We start from the raw sequence: 17,452 nt of genomic DNA, 5'->3' as shown, positions 1-17,452 counted from the left end.
TCCACCCTGTCTGATATTAGGATAGCAACCCCTGCTTGTTTTCTAGGCCCATTTGCTTGAAACACCGTCTTCCAACCTTTCACCCTAAGATAATGTCTATCCTTTGTAGAAAGGTGAGTTTCTTGGAGACAACAAATTGTAGGATCCTGCTTTTTAACCCAGTCTGCAAATCTATGTCTTTTCGTTGGGGCATTGAGACCGTTGATATTAAGAGATATTATTGAAAGGTGTGTATTTATGTTTGCCATTTGTGTGTGTGTGTGTGTGTGTGTTACTTGTTCTACCTGTGCTCTCTTCTGTTAACTGGTATTTGAGTATAGCTTGTTTTTTCTAGGTTCCTTATATGTGTGCTTTTCCTTTTGTTCAGCATGGAGGATTCTATCAAGTATTTTCTGTAGAGCTGGTTTTGACTTCAGATACTCCTTTAACCTGCTTTTGTCATGGAATGTCTTTATTTCTCCATCTATTTGGATGGATAACTTTGCAGGATAAAGTAACCTTGGTTGACAGTTGTTATCTTTCAGAACTTGGAATATATCACTCCAAGCCCTTCTGGCTTTAAAAGTTTGTGTTGAATAATCTGCTGTAATCCTGATGGGCTTGCTTTTGTAGGTAACTTGATTTTTCTCTCTAACTGCTTTCAATATTTTTTCTTTGGTTTGTGTGTTTGGAAGTTTGAGTATAATGTGGCGAGGAGAGTTTCTTTCTGGGTTTTGTCTGGCTGGGGTTCTAAAGGCTTCCTGTATCTGTATTGGCACCTCTTTCCCAATTTGGGGAAAATTTTCCTCTATGATTTTGTTGAAGATGCCTACTATGCCTCTGGAGTGGAGTTCTTCTCCTTCTACTATGCCCTGAATTCTTATATTGGATCTTTTCATAGTGTCCCGAATATCTTGAAATTCCCACTCATACTTTTCTATAAGTTTGTCTTTCTCTTTGTTGGACTGCATTAGGTCTGCCACCTGATCTTCTAGCTTAGATATTCTGTCCTCTCCCTCATCCATCCTACTGGTGAGATTTTCTACAGAGTTTTTTATTTCATTAACTGTGTTCTTCATTGCTAGTAATTCTGACTGGTTTTTCTTTATTATTTCTATTTCTCTATTTATGTCTTGTATTGCCTTCTTTATTTCATTAAATTGGTGTCCTGCCTCTTCTTTGATTCCTTTGATTTCCTCTTTGATTTCCTCTTTGATTTCTTCTTTGATTGTTTTCATGTGTTCTTTGACCTCTTTGAACATATTTATAATTATTCTTTTGAACTCTTTCTCAGGCATTTCCTCTAACTCTTTCTCACTGGAGGACATTTCTGATGCATTAATACTTTTGGTGGATTTATATCGTCTTGCTTTTTAGTGTTTCTTGTGTTATAATGTATATATTTTTGCATCTTGGATTAAGTTAATGCTTGGATTTTCTAGCTAGCTGTGTATTCTTAGCTGTATCAATTGATTTGATGTAATATATTTTCAGGGTAGGACCTTAAGGTATTAGGTGTGGCTCTTAAGACTCTCAGAGTATCTACAAAGATGTTCTTAGGGGTTGAGTTTCCCTGCTATAGGAGTATTCAAGCCGGCTGAGTGGAATAAAATACTGGTAGATTCTAAAATTTAACTAAACACTGTAGACATTCAATCAAAAACAGCCCCGAGTATGTATGCAAGAGTAGTTATTATAATGACCAGATCCTCTATCAATAAAGAGGTTTAGATTTCTGGTCTGTTGAGGTATCCAAGTCAGCTTGTGACCAAGTGAGACCCTTCCCTGGTGCAATCCCAGTTACCTTGGGTGATTGTGGTCTCAGTCAAGTTGCTGCCTGGGTCGTCGGACTGCTGTTCTGATTTCTGGAGCTGGGCACTTGCTTTTCCTACGGGGCAAACTGAGCCGCTGCTGCCGCCTCTGCTGCTGTTGTAGCTGCCACCCCCGGAGCCACCACCGCTGCTGAAGCTGCCGTTGCCGTGTCCACCGACGCTGCTCACCCCGAAGCCGTTGCTGCGGGATCTGCCGCCGCTGCCGCTCCTGGGTCCGCTGCTGCTGGGGCCACTGGTACCGGTGCTGGAGCCGCTGAAGTTGCTGCCGAATTCTGCTCCTGCTTGGGTCCCGCCGTCAGCCCAAGTTGGCGTGGCCGGTCCCGGGCCGCTGCTGTGTTCGCTGGAGCTGGGTTCAGGCGGCGGGGGAGGGGAGGGAGCCACGGCTGCTCTGGTTGTATCGCTTCTCCACGTGTGCTTTTACCTCGCGGTCTGCTCCTCCCTCCGTTGCTCGCTGCCGTTCTCCCCTCACGTTTCCCGAGTTGCGGAGAGCGCGGTGTGAGGGGAAAATCCCGCACCTGGCTTGTCCTGCGGCTCGAGCCGAGAGTCCGGCGGCTTCTGCAGCTCCGCGGCTGCGGCGGGTGGCCGAGCCACCCCGGAGCCGCTGTTCCCGCCTGTGCAGGCTCTGGATGCTCTATAACTCTTCCACTTCTCCGCTGCCGCCTCAATTTCCTATACACCTCACTTTTTAGTAAAAGTGTGTATTTTGCTGAGTTTTTTTTGGTCTTTTTCCCCTCTAGGCTACTCTGGCGTGGTACCTACGCTGCCATCTTAACCGGAAGATCTAGATCTGTAAGCTTTAATAAATATCCCTTCTTCCATAGCTGTGCCTGGTCTGGAAGTTCATCTCAGTGAACCTGATGCTGTCTGCTACACCTGGTATTGATTTTGGAAGCATGAAAAAAAAAATGTATAGAGTGGGTCATAAATTGCAAGTGATTCCAGGAGCCATTGCTGAGATGTAGCAAATGAGGCAGGGTGTGATGACCCTGACAAAAAGACTGATGAAACCATTAGAAGGTAGATTGTGGTTTGCATACAGACCCAAAGATTTTTTGGAATATACCAGGACTGTGCAAGGACTGATGTGGAGGCTGTTGGCTATGGATAGAAGCTTTCCCTGGCTATTCAGTCCAGCTGGATAGGTGAAATTACAAAATCCAGAGACTATACATTACTGCTTATGATATCGGACTTGAACTGCAGATGTTTGATATTTGCTTGATGGTTATTGAGTTTGCATTGTTCTAGTCTCTCTTTGTTATGCCTTATAGCAGTTTAAAATGTTTACTCTGTGCCTTTATACATTGAAAGTATCTGACTTTTTTGATTTTACAAGACTCACAATTAATAGACAATCTTAAATCTCAGATGAGACTTGGGATTTTGGAGCAATCTTAAGTTGGTGAAGACTATGGGAACCTTTGAAACTAGACTGAATGCACTACTTGATACCATTTTGAAAATCTCCTGCTATGCCAAGTCTACGCCCCATCCCTAGCTTCCCCCTGGCAGAGAAGGATGGTGTGGAAAGCTGAGATACATCTCTGTGAGCCCAGGACACACCTAGGAATAATCTTGCTTGGCTGATACTGATATTGGTACTGATACTGGCTGATATTTTTCTTTTACTTTTTCTGCTCAAATCTCTTATATATAAGAAACTAATGGCTGAAAGCCTGCCTGTCCTCGTAAGCATGACAAAGCCAACTTCTTGAAGAAAATAAAAGGATCTAGCCCTTAGTTTTAAGTTTTCTCCCTGTTTGTGAGTGATAGTTTATATTGACTGTCAACTTGATAGGACCTAGAATTGGCTGTGAAGAATTATATAAGTGAGTTTTATATTGACTCAGTTAATTTGGGTGAGAAGAGCCACTTTAATTGTGTGGGGCTGGGGTCCTGGACTCTATAAAAGGGAGACAGCTGGTTGAACATAAGCATTCATCACTCTGCTTCCGTATTGAATGTGACGAGCTGCCTCCTGCCACCACGCCTCTCCTGCCACGACACACTGTGACCTGGGACTGTGAGCTGAAATAAACCCTTCCTCCTTTAAAACTACTTTTGTCAGGTGTTTTGTCCCAGCAAGAAGAAGGTAACTGATACATTCAAGGCACCTCTGAATGTTGTTAGGCTTATCTGTTCCATTCAAAATACCGTTGATCACTTGTTAGTTCTGAGACAATGACCAAGGCGTTGCTGTAGCCTCTTGTCATTTCATACCAAGATGCTCAGCTTCATTTGCATCGTTTGTGAACAGAATGTGAATCTGTGCTGCATTTCAAGTGTCTCTACTCATGTCCTCACCCATCTTCCCCCACCAGTTACCTGACTAACTACCAATATACTCACCTACCTACACATTCACAGACCTATCTGCCCATCCATTAACTCATCTACCCACCCATCCGTCCACCAACCTGCCACCTATCCATGCACTCATCCACCCATCTGTCCATTCATTCATCTACTGATCAGCCTCCCATCTATCCACCCCTCCTTTCCTATAGATTCCCGGGCCTTCTTGGCTTGTTGATAAACTGCCTTTCCTTATTTATGCCCTTACTTTCAATTTTCTAATACCTAAACCATGCAGAAAAAGCAGAGAACATTATTAATAATTTGTCATTTTTGCCTTGAAGCTATTTTTAGGAAGCAAAATGTTATAGATATGGTTGAAGTGTTCTTGGGTCCTTCCTCCTCATTCAAGTCCCAGTTACTATTCTATAGCTACTGTGTGTTCTTTTTAAAAAAATATATTTTGTTTATTTATTTATTTATTTACTTGTGAGACAGAGGAAGAGGCAGAGAGCAAGAGAGAATGGGCATGTCAGGGCCTCCAGGTACTGCAAACAAACTCCATATGCATGTATCCCTTTGAGTATCTGGTTTACGTGGGTCCTGGGGAATTGAACCGGAGTCCTTAGGCTTTGCAGGCAAACGCCTTAACTGCTAAGCCATTTCCCCATCCCTGTGTGTTCTTTTGTATTCTTAATTTGTGTATTTCAATGTGTGTGTGTTTCTGTGTACACATGTGTTCACCTTGTGAGTGTGGGTGCACACAGGCCACTGCCCATGTGTGGGAGGTCTGAGGACAACTTTTCAGTTGACCCTCTCTTTTTACCTCACTTGAGGCAGATCTCTCAATGTTGCTCTCCACTACCTTGTGGGCTTTCAGGAAAGTCTCCTGTGTCTACCTCCTTTCTAACCAGATGCAGAGACTACAGAAGCCTGCCACAACTTCTGGCTTCTATGTTGGGCCTGGGGATCTGAACTCAGACACTCAGAGTTACATAGCAAGCACTTCATCCATTGAGTCAACTCCCCAGCCTGCTGTGTGTTTTGCAGAGTTCGCATTTGCAAGGCTTTATTCTAAGTACCTAAACTACTTAAAGTACCTAAAAATATGAACTCCATAAACTTTTCATTTGAGCTACAAATTTCGTAAAATTATCATTCTAGGGCTGGGAAAATGGCTCAGCAGTTAAGAACACTTGCCACTTAAGCATGAAGTTTCTCAGACTAGAGACTGCCAAGTTCAACTCCCCAGACCCATGTAAAAATCTGAGAATGGCCATGCACATCTGTAAGCCAGTGTGAGAGGGAAGGGAGATTGGAGAGTCACTGGGGCTCCTTGAGAGACAGCAGATCTGGGTTAAGGGGGGACTCCACACCTGGCAGTCTCCTCTGGCTTTTGCACACACACACAGGGTGTGCACATTTACAAACACATACATGTATACACCACACATCACACAGATACTTACACATACATACATGTTTGTATGCAAGAAAATGCAAATAAATGTTGGGGGAGGTAATTGAGGCAAGTTCTCTCCAAGTAGCCAGGCTAGTCTCAAATTCAAAATTCGCCTGCCCCCATCTCTCAAGTACAGAGATTACAGGCCTTCCCTACCATGCCAGACAAAATACCATTCTTTATCCTGCTTTCTCACTTAACATTATGGTTTGAATGCTTGTGGATGTATATTCCTCCATGGTAACTGTTGTAGAAAGTTCTATTGTGTGATTGCCTATAGCTTACTTAGCCAGTCTATGAACAGTGGGCAGTCAGGCTATTCTGTAGCTTCTCTTTACAGAACTCCTCATACAGAGTTGTGTGTGAAGACACATTAGAATATGTGTAGGTTGTACATAAAAAGACATTGCTGGGTCACAGTCTGTCACTCCTCCTCCACCATTACTGGAAAGTGCCCAGTTGCTCTCTGAAGGGCCTGGACCAGTTTATCTTTCAGGAGAGTCCCCACTGCTCACGTTCTTGTCAGAACGACTAAGGATTGGTTGCCAAATTGTACCTCCTCCTATGTAATGTTACTTTTTGATTACCAATAACTCTCGGCATCTTTTCTTATGTTTTTCCCACTTAACTTCCATTTTCTGTGACATATACATGCCTATCTTTTAACCTACATTGCACTTGGGTTGTTTGCCTTTTACTTACTGATTTGTATGAGGTGATGTTATATTCTGGATATTAACCTTTTGTTAATTCCATGAAGACAAAATGTCTTATCTTTGTTTCAAGTGTCTTTTGTCCACAAATCTATCTCTTTATGTTCTTGTGTAGGAGATTAAACACATACACACATACACACACACACATATATGTATGTGTATATATATATGAATTTGGTAACATTTTCCTTTTGGTTATACTTTTTTTTTTTTGAGGTAGGGTCTTGTTATAGCACAAACTGACCTGGAATTCACTATGTAGTCTCAGAATGGCCTCAAACTCACAGCCATCCTCCTACCACAGCCCCCAAGTGCTGGGATTAAAGGCATGCACCACCATACCCAGCCTTGGTTATACTTTTATTAATTTATTTGAGAGAAAATTATTTATTAGTGAGAGAGAGAGAATGGGCATGCCAGGGCCTCCAGCTACTGCAAATGAACTCCAGGTGCATGCATCACCCTGTGTATCTGGCTTATGTGGGTACTAGGGAATCAAACCTGGGTCCTTAGGTTTTACAGGCAAGTGCCTAAACTACTAAGTCATCTCTCCAGCCCTGGTTATACTTTTTAAAACATAATCCAGGTGTGGTGGTACACTCCTTTAATCCCAGCACCTGGGAGGCTGAGGTAGGAGGATTGCCATGACTTCGAGGCCACCCTGAGACTACATAGTGAATTCCAGGTAAGCCTGAGCTAGAGAAAGACCCTACCTTGAAAAAAACTGAAAAAAAAAAAACCCAAAATTTCAAGCAGTCTTTTCTTAGTCCAAGGTTTTAAATACAATATCCAACATTTTCTTCTAATAATTAGAGGTTTTTTGGTGTACCTTCAACACTTTAATTCATACAGAATCTATTTTGTTGTGAAATGACATATAGATTTTGTTTTTGCATATAAAATGTGTGAATGTGTGTATATGATGATGTATCACATACAAAATCAGCTCCTATAAATAATAAGAGAAGGAAAAAGAGCTGATTGAATCTGCCCATCTACCAAATTGCCAACCTTTTTGTCCTCCTTTGTAATGAACCACTGCCACGCACAAGTTCCTTTGTATTTGGAGCTGTTTCTGGGCTTGGATCTTGCCACTAACCAGTTCTCTAGCCGTGCTCTTGTATACCATTGCATTGACTTCCATTTTAGAGTGAGTATTGATATTTGATAAGCCCAATGCCCCAACACACACACACACACACACACACACACACACACCGGTATAATAATGTTAGAAATTTAAAACAAAAACCCTTAAACCTACAAAAAAAACCCACCATTTTTAATAATTCATGGACAAAGCAAAAATTATAATGGGAAGTATGAAATATTTATATCTGAATGACAATGACAGCATCAGTAATCAAAGCTTTGGAGATGTGGCTAATTTGTAGCATCAGTGACATTAATTTTCAATCATTCTTATTTTCTAATGTATGTATTTAAATGGAATGTTCTAATTGGCTAGCACTGCCACACGGGATTGGTAGTCATCATGAATACTAATCTGCTAGGCAGCCTTGTTGCCGATCTCTGTGCAGTAGGAAGAATAATGGGCTGGTGGTGTTATAAGCACCTTCCTCAGCCTGTGGAGATCCTGTTTGTTCCTGATTTTTGTCTTAAGTGGTAAAAAACTAAAAGCACACCTTTGAGAAGTCAAGGTTCCTCTTCCCTCCACATTATACTGGCTGGAGGTCTTAGTCAATTTCATATGGCAAGGAAAAGAAATCAGAGGTTCTGAAAGAAGAGACAAGACTACCATCTTTTTTTTTATACATGGTGGCAGGAGAGAGCAAAATTGGCTGGCAAGGGCCTCAGCCACTGCAATGAATGTCAGATGCTTGTGTCACCTAGTGGTCATAAGCAACCTTGAGCTTTGCCTCACCTGCGGAATCTGGAGGGTTAAGCATAGTTCCTTAGGCTTCACAAGGGCCTTAACCACAAAGACACCTCTCCAGCCCAAGACTACCATCTTTTAGTACTACTAGATAAGCACCCTCCTAAGATTATTTTCTTATTTTTGATCCTTTGTTTAATCTATTTGCCCTAAATAAAATGTTCATTTACTCCCATATCCAAATTTGTCTAACTACAGTCCTTCTCAAAGACCTAGTAATATATAGTAATATCTAGTGTCTATTTATTGCTCATTATGTGCTAGGTGGCCATTTCATATTATTTTTAGTCAGAAAATGACTATAGGATTCACTATGTAGTCTCTGGGTGGCCTCAAACTCATGGCAATCCTCCTACCTCAGCCTCCCGAAGGCTGGGATTAAGGATGCATACCACCACAACCGGCTTAAAACAGGTAATTTCTTAACCACCAAGCCATCTCTCCAGCCCCAAACAAGTAATTTCTAAGTGAGCCTTGTCTATGCTGATGAACAGCGCAGGTAGAACAGATCAAATCAGAAAATCATCAAGAAAATCTTAGAGATGAGGAATATCTTCAAATTGGATCTTAGCTTAGAAAATTAAAAACCCCATAGCTATTGTTTAAAAGTACTATGTAGCTAGGCATGATGGTGCATGCCTTTAATCTCAGCACTTAGGAGGCAGAGGTAGGAGGATTGCCCAGAGTTCAAGGCCACCCTGAGACAACATAGTGAATTCCAGGTCAGCCTGGGGGGCTAGAGTGAGGCCCTACCTCAAAAAACAAAACAAAACAAAAGCAAGCATAGGAAAGAGATTACTATTAGCTCCATTTATTTATACTATTATTATTATTATTGTGTGTGTGTGTGGTGATGTAAGTATGGGTGTGTGCATGCAGGTGTGTGGAGGTCAGAGGACAATCTCAGGGTTTTGGTTCTCTCCTTCCACCTTGATAGATGATTTCTCTTGTCTTTGCCACTGTGAAGGCCACATTAGCTGGCCTTCAAGCTTCATGATTCTACTGACTCTGCCTCCAGTTGCTGTAGGCATGTTGGGACTACAGACACATGTGCCACTTTTACATCTGTCTTTAGCTGAGTGTTAGAAATCCGAAGTCCAGTTTGGCAGGCATGAGGAACAAGTGCCTTTAGCCACCAAGCCATCTCCCCAGCCCTATTAGCCCCATTTTTTTTGTTCATTTTTATTTATTTATTTGAAAGCAACAGACAGACAGAGAGAAAGAGCCAGATAGATAGAGAGAGAGTGGGCGCTCCAGGGCCTCCAGCCACTGCAAACAAACTGTAGATGCATACACCACCTTGTGCATCTGGCTTATATGGGTCCTGGGGAATAGAACCTCAAACCAGGGTCCTTAGGCTTCACAGGCAAGCACTTAACCGCTAAGCCATCTCTCCAGCCCTTAGCTCCATTTTGAAAATGACAAAACATAAGAGTATAATGGATCAGGCTGGGTTCATATGGCTGGAAAGTAGCAAAGCAGAGACTGAGGTGGACTTTGTCCTTATCCTCAGCCACTGGGTAAGACTGCTTTGTCTATTTATGCAATAGGCCCCAGCCTTTCCTACCCACTGGCCTTCACTTTGGTGAAACCTTATCTCTCACTCCCCAAATCTCTGCCTAGCTGATGGGGATGCCATGAGTGGCCACGCAGCTCTCCTGCAAGTCTGAAGAACTGACTGCCAGGAGGCACTGCCCACAGAAAGCCGTGGCTGTCAGCCTTCTTTGACATTGCCATGGCTGAGTGGTACCTCCCTAAATCCAGGAGCCCTTCCATAGACAACCCATAACCTCTGACCAATCACCATGAGGGTAGAAAGACCCAGCCTCCTCAGCACAAGTCAGCCAGCTCTGCAGGGCGTTCTCAGCTCCCCAGGCATTCAGCTAAAGCCTTCCCTATGATGCAACCCATTTTACTTTCTCCACCTGCTGCCTCTTCTTCCTCAGGTGAGAACCCACCCTATCCTACACCTTATCTGCCATCTGAGAGTCAGCTTCCTGAAGAAGTCAGACCCTACCCTCAGGACTCACTGTAATACTTCCTCCCCAACATCAAGCCTCCCTTGTCCATCCCTCAGAATGAACTTGGTTGTGATGGCCACCCTCCCTGCTGCACCCAAATGAATCACAGCTTTGCACCTGCCTTGGCTTCCAAACTACACTGTGGGCTCCCCAAGGGAGGGCTTTGTGTTGGGACCCCATTTAGCACCTGCTTCTACACTGAGTGTAGACTCTGGAGTCAAACGTCAGCCTCTACCTTCATCAGCGTCAATCTCCCCATCGGGAAAATGGAATAAAGACAACAGCTTCCTCTCAAGCCTAAAGAATTTCGTGCATAAAGAATGTTTAGCCCAGAGCCTGGCACATGCTCAGAACTCACTCATGTTTCCTTGCTACAATTGCTTCCCTCCCATAAAGCTAGCATTAATGCATGCTTGTTGAATGAGTTAGAAGGCCAGCTGAGGCCCCGCTGCACAGGCTCGTCTCCCTGGGAGACTGGAAATAGGCTGAGGCTCCTCATCTCTTGGCAGTTTGCCCACTTTGTTGTCCCTGCCCCCATGCAGGCTCTTCACTGGACCCTCCAGCATGCAAAACCTCACTCTCTCTAGCAAGCAAAAACTGAAAAATAAACTTAGCTTTGAATCCAAGGCCACGGTGCTTTTGATCTTTGTTACAAAGCAAGGCAATTATTGGACACAAAAGCCCTGATTTATTTATGAAATGCAATGGACATCTTCGAGGCGGGAACGAGAAAATGCACTCAAGACCAAGTCCTTGTTGCCACACAGTGAACAGCTGCTTTCAAACATAGACCCAAACGCCCTCTCTTCTCTGCTAAGAGTCTTTCCTCATTAGCACTTCCTCCAGAACACCGCAGCTTCCAACAATCAAATTCACATCATGGCCAGGGCAAGTAATGAAAGGCATCAGAGCACACAGTAATGGATGGTTATTGTTAAAGATGCCGGAGAAAACAGGGAGGCTATAGATGGACTGAGTGAGCTTCAGTGCTCAGTCTCAGACATGGCCAGGCGTGACAGGGCTCAGGATGAGGCACACTGACCTCCCAGCTGGTGTACCACATGGGGTACTGGATTCAGGACTGAATGGAAAACATGGGTTTGAGGCAGTTCTGCACTTAGCAGTTGTGGGCCTCAGTTTCCTTATCTGTGAAACGAGGATGTGAGACAAGGTAAGCATGACCCGAGAATCAGCTGTGGGAATCCATTAGAAATGCAGATTTCAAGCCACATCTGAGACCCACTGAAATGGTGAGGGTGGGTCCCATGGATCTACATCTCCAGGGGGTTCTCATGTGTGCGGAGAATGAATTAAGGCCCAGTGGCAGGTAATGTTTAAAGATGAGACCTTGAACTTAAATGCAGAAATGCAGGAAGGGCTGGGGAGGTAAAATAATGGAATCAAGTAGATATAATACACTGCATAATAGCAGGGAGGGCAACTAGTGAAGAATGCTGTTTTGTTTTTGTTTTCTTTGAGACAGGGTCTCATGTAGTTCAGGCTGGCCTCAAATTTCCTAGGTAGCTGATGATGACTTTGAACTCCTGATCTGCTTCTATTGCCCAATTTCTGAGATTACCACACATGGCATGTATTACTATAACTGGCTTGAAATCTCCAATTTTTTGTTTTGTTTTGTATTTTTTTGTTTTCAAAGGTAGGGTCTCACTCAAACTCAGGCTGACTTGGAATTCACTATGTTGTCTCGGGGTGGCTTCGAACTCACGGTGATCCTCCTACCTCTGCCCCCCGAGTGCTGGGATTAAAGGTGTGTGCCACCACGCCCGGCTTCCAAATTTTTAACTACTGATTTCATTTTTCTTAATTTAATGGGGACCAAACAGGTTACACTTAAGACCCAAGTTCAGGTGTGGACTACTGTTTGTTAACCTCGATTCTGACTTTCCTCTGGCCTCCATCATGATAGACTGACCACTGAGTGGGTCTTGCCTTGCTTGTAGCAAGTTTTGTAAACTCCCAGCCTCCCTTACCCACTTGACAGTTTCCAACTCCAAGGTCCACCTCCATGGTAAACCTGTTTTGAGGTCTCTGCCCCATCTGCTACATCTCAACAAAGAAGGTAGAGAAAATTCACATAGGAATCCAAGGCACTGTCCCCAGAAGAAGGCAAATAAACAAGGGAGATGCGAGAAGTTACAAATAGGTGTTTCTCACAGAGAAGGACGCTGTGCCTCTTGGGAAGGCCACCCTTATGCTGCGTGATGCTGTTTAGAATCTAATAAAATGAAGTCTTTGACAGGCAAATGGAAATATAAAGAAACAGAAATGTAGAATTCAGGCAACATTAAAAAATAATTAAGGACTGAAAGATGGCTTAGCAGTTAAGGCACTTGCCTGTGAAGTCTAAGGACCCAGGGTTGATTCTCCAGTGTAAACCAGATGCACAAGGTGGTGCATGCATCTGAAATTCATTTGCAATGGCTGGAGGCCCTGGTGTGTCCATTCTCTCTCTCTCAAATAAAAATAAAATATTTGCCGGCCGTGGTGGCGCACGCCTTTAATCCCAGCACTCGGGAGGCAGAGGTGGGAGGATCACTGTGAGTTCAAGGCCACCCTGGAGCTACAGAGTGAGTTCCAGGTCAGCCTGGACCAGAGTGAGACCCTACCTTGAAAAACCAAAAAATATATATATAAAATTTAAAAAAATAAAATAAAATATTTATAAAAATAATTAGTACAAAACACCTGGATGTGTCAGCTGACTGAGACCTTAAGAGTGTCAATCATAAACTGAGACAACCACCAACTTAAGGCAGACGTGTCAGTATTAGAGAGGGAGTGTCCGAATAGCTCTGCTCCACTCTGAGCTGGTCAGCCCTTCCTTTTGACTGCTTTTAAGCATGAATGTCTACAGGCCAAGGAAGACTCAGTATGGCCCAGTGAGTGACTGAAAATGGGGAGAGACCACAAAGCCAAATCACATTCTGAATGAATTGGAATGTTGGCTCTCAGGCTACGAATTCCTGGGTGATCATCATGATTTCTGGCTTGAAGCAACGGACAGACATTCACATGGACTGGATCTCTGTGGCTCTCGAGGGTGTGACTGAGACCCATGAGTGGAAACACTGTAAGGTTGCATTTCAGCATTGGAAGAGTTTTATTGATCACAGCTGTCCCCTGATGGAATGAGCGATTCTGAAATTAGTAAGTGACCTTTGCTGAGGGACATCTATAGAGGACAATAAAGACTAGAATTGGGAATCCAGTGGTCATCTACTGAGTTTTTAACTCTTTTTATAAAGTTATCCCAGTTTTTCTTGGAGAACCATCTCTTACCCATCATCAGTCCAGTGGGTCAGTGCAGTTGAGTGTACCTTGGGCTCCAGGGGTGGGCCTCTTTCCTAGGCCTGGTCAGTCAGGACACTTCAGTTCCCTAGCCACGAATGTAGCTTCAGGAGAGCTCATGTGACTTTGATGGACCAATCAGAGCCCAGAAGACCCAACACTAGGAAGAAGGACCTAAAGCAGGTAGGATACAGGCCTGACAAGGTAACCCTCTGCCAAAATATGGTTAACAGGAAACTGGAGCCACATTGCAGGGAGGCTGTTTTCTGATAGCACCCTTCTTCCCCTGGAAGAGCTGGAAAGTCTCCTTTCTTTCTTGAGTAGGTTGATTTGTATTTCTGTTGTCCACAAACATGAGGTTTAATCATTTTGAATGGCCTCTAAGGCCTTATTTAATGCCATTTTGCCATGTCTGATATATATCCCCACTCCCTTAAAGCAAGTACATCTGCATTGTCTTCTGGAGTTTTCCCCCAAGTACTGGGGATTGAATCCAGAGTTTCACATATGCTTAATAAGTCCTCAACCACTGAGCCACATCTCAAGCCCTTTTTTATGTTTTAAATTTGAGAAAGGGTCTCACTAAATTGACCCAGGTCATGAACATATGATCTTCCTGCCTCAGCCTGCCAAGTAGCTGGAATGACAAGGCCTGGCTGGGCTTCTGGAATTTATAGCACTGACTCACCTCTTAAGAACAGAGGTCACTCTGAAAGAGGAAACAGAGAATCATAGGAAGGTCATTTTCAGTCATATAATATCCCAAATCTGTGAGAGGATGGCGGGCATTACAGTCCTCCAAGGCCAAAGCCAGAACGAAGGTAGGAACAAGAAGTATTCTGGCCTAAAAGTCACTCCCACCTTTGGGTGGGTGGTCAAGAAACATGCACCCAAGCACTGGCATCCCATCTCAGGCTCAGGGAGGACATCCATCCTTATAGGTCATTAGTGAATGTCCATTCCATGCGCACCTACTGGGTGCCACACCTGTGCTAGACGTCTGACCTACCTCTATTGGCCCAAGCAGCCCCTGACTTAGGCATTTTACCAGCTACATTTCCCAGATGAGAAAACTAAGGCTCAAAGAGACTTGCCAAGGTAGTCAGTGAGGCAGTTTGGAGACAAATTCCAAAGGTCCATCCACAGTGGTGACAAGGGTCCAAATCCACCATGTCTCCTTGTAGCTTTCCAAGGTGTTTTCACATCTGTAAAGTGGGGTGAGTTTCTCCCCCAGCCTTCCTAGTGCCCAGCTTCCCAGTGGCTGGCTAGTGGCATCGTGGAGCTGCGAAAGTTCTCCTTACATAAGGAGCACAGGCTTCAGCTGAGTTATGCACACCAGGGGCAACACAAAGGGGCCTCACTGTGCTAAACCAGCCAGCCGGGCTTGTTCCAGATGCTCTCCTAGCCCACAGGGGCTGGGCCACTTCCTTTGTTCTCTAGGACAGGCCCAAGTAATGAGGCAGCCAGGAGCTCAGCTGTGGACATTTTTTCATTATTTTCCACCCTGTTAACCTCCATCACAAGTCAGGATGCTGTCAGCCTAAATGAGAAACGAAAAGATTTATCTCACTTGTCCCAGGGCTCAGCTCAGGAAAAAAGAGCCTTCATTTCCTAAAGGCCCCCATGACCCCTTCCCTGTGAGTCACTCCCGCCCAGGAGCAACGCTGTGACAGCCGCAGCAGGCTGGGGCCCGAGACCGGACCAGGTCTCCAAACTGACAGGCATCTGAAGTCCTTCGCTGGCCTTTGCCAAGCACTGTGTGATTGTTTTCTGCACTGTATTTACCTTCCTAATTATGTTTGCTTATGCAAATATTAAACTCAGACCACATTTCATAAACATGGCCCCAGGAAGAGACCAGAAGTGCATTGTGTGGTTGCAGTTTTGCCTAGAAGTAAACTTCAAAATGAACAACCCAAACATGGGCCATGCAGAGATGATTCCATTTTAAATTCACTGTCCCCTTCTTTATGTTTCTAGCAATCCCAGGTCACCGCATTTCTAAGTTGCATCTGGCAAGAAAAGCCAAGCTATATAATGTGTAAGAATTGTCCCTATGGTCTTATGACCACAGCCAGCTTTCAGGGCCAGCTGGGCTGCCAACTGCCCAGGGGTATTTCTACCCCATTTCACAAGTAAGGAAACTGAGGCACGTGTCATTTAAATAACAAGCCCCAAAGCACATAGACTACACATGACAATGATGTATCTGGGCTAACCTCCTTGTTTTCCACTGAGGACCACATCTTCAAACCTAGATACCCTATCTGGTACGTACCACCAGTGAGGAAATGGAGGCAGAAGGAGTTTAAGTCACAAGCCCAAAGGCACACAATTCGTAAAGGATTAACCAAGATTATGAATCTAAAACATACATGGAATCTGGCTCCGGAGGCCATGCTACAGACCATCTCCCAGCAACATGGCTCTCCTCTGCGCTCGCCTGTACTTAATTCTCACACTGCTCCGGCAAGCAGCGGCTTCCAGCCGCATTCAGAAGACAAAAGGACAGGCCAAAACACACCGCTGTAGGCTGCGCAAACGCCCATGGGAGCACGTTCAGCACCGCGCACATTTACCCCTCCTCTATACCAGGAGCTCAGGGCACAGAAGCCTCAAGAGGGATGGAAAGCCCCCTCCACCCTAAGCTCCCAGATACTCCCATGGGAAAAAGCTTTCCAAGGTAATGTGGCATTCCACCAAAAACCTGGAAAGTGAACCAGCTTCTGACTAAAATTCCCCGTGTGGAAACTGGTCCTGAGAAACTGAATGAAACAGAATTTCCCAGCAGCACGACTGATGAGGGCAAAATAATGAAGATTACCTGGGTGTTCAACTGTAACAGATCAGGAACATAAGTTAGAACAGTTATCTACAACGAAATGCTATGTGTCATCCAAAATGTTACAGAAATAAACTTTTGATGTGGGAAAGTTTGAAATGGAGCATTGCTTAGATGTGTTAGGTGTCACATATAGACTGTCATATGCAGTATGATCTCATTTGGGAAAAAACATATGTGCACAGTAGAAAACACACAATTTATAAGGACTCCTAGAAAATATATTCATATATGTATACACAAAGAAATCCCTAGCATTTCAAAGAGATTTAGTGGCAATATTTCTGTTGATTTAATTTTTTTGTTGTTTTTTTCAAGGCAGGGTCTCACTGTAGCCCAAGTTGACGTGGAGCTCACTCTGTAGCCACGAGCTAGCCTTGAACTCACAGTAATCCTCCTACATTGTTTCCTAAGTGCTAGGATTAAAGGCATGCACCGCTACACCTGGCAATTTTAGTTTTGTGCATCTATGTCCATCATCTCTATTTTTCCAGATTCCTACAATATATGTACACCACTTGCCTAGCCAGGTAAAGGCTTGTTGTGCATATCTATGTGCATGTACGGGTCCTTCTGCCTCTCATTGTGACTTGTACATGGGATTACAGGCTCAAGGGCTGCTTGTGCTTTACATGGGTACTAGGCAATTGAACTTGGGCCAGCAGGCTTGCAATCAAGCATCTAAAATCACGGAGCTATCTCCCCAACCCCTTTGCAATGGTTTTTATTCTTGTGGTGGTAGTTATCCAAGTGTTTAGCACACTTTCAAAGGTGCAACCAGGGGTCAACACCTGTCTTTCTGGTCCCTTATTCCCAGACTACATCCTGCCTTGGTGGCTCAGTATTGGTATGACTAGTATGGGGCAGAGACCTGGGACACCTAGAGAAGCTGGCTTGCCCACCTTTTTGAAGAGTCTGATGACATCCTCACTGATCTGGGAAAGGCGGACGATGACGTTGTTCATGAAGATGTCATTGAGGGTGGCATGGTCTCGGCTCTCCCGCCGGGTCTGATGTAGCACCAGATACCAACAGTTCACAGGCGAGAGGAGGTATTGGTCCTTCCTGTGGGAACAAAATAGCTCAGGTTGGCTTTACT

At 44.2% G+C, this 17,452-nt stretch overlaps 1 protein-coding gene across 5 annotated transcripts in view; it reads right to left on the bottom strand.

The window, feature by feature from the left end:
- Positions 1 to 17,452, bottom strand: part of Srgap3 (SLIT-ROBO Rho GTPase activating protein 3) — a 273,622-nt gene that overhangs the window by 105,968 nt on the left and 150,202 nt on the right. For all 5 annotated transcript variants that reach the window (XM_045133456.1, XM_004651477.3, XM_004651478.3 and 2 more), the window contains one exon: positions 17,256 to 17,418. In XM_045133456.1, coding sequence (XP_044989391.1) covers positions 17,256 to 17,418 — 163 coding nt within the window. The remainder of the gene's footprint in view (positions 1 to 17,255; positions 17,419 to 17,452) is intronic.

The sequence above is a fragment of the Jaculus jaculus genome, chromosome 14, assembly GCF_020740685.1.
Source record: "Jaculus jaculus isolate mJacJac1 chromosome 14, mJacJac1.mat.Y.cur, whole genome shotgun sequence".
In the NCBI taxonomy this organism is placed as follows: Eukaryota; Metazoa; Chordata; class Mammalia; order Rodentia; family Dipodidae; genus Jaculus; species Jaculus jaculus.
The sequence above is the reverse complement of the archived record's forward strand: the minus strand, read 5'-3'. Positions and strand labels throughout refer to the sequence as shown.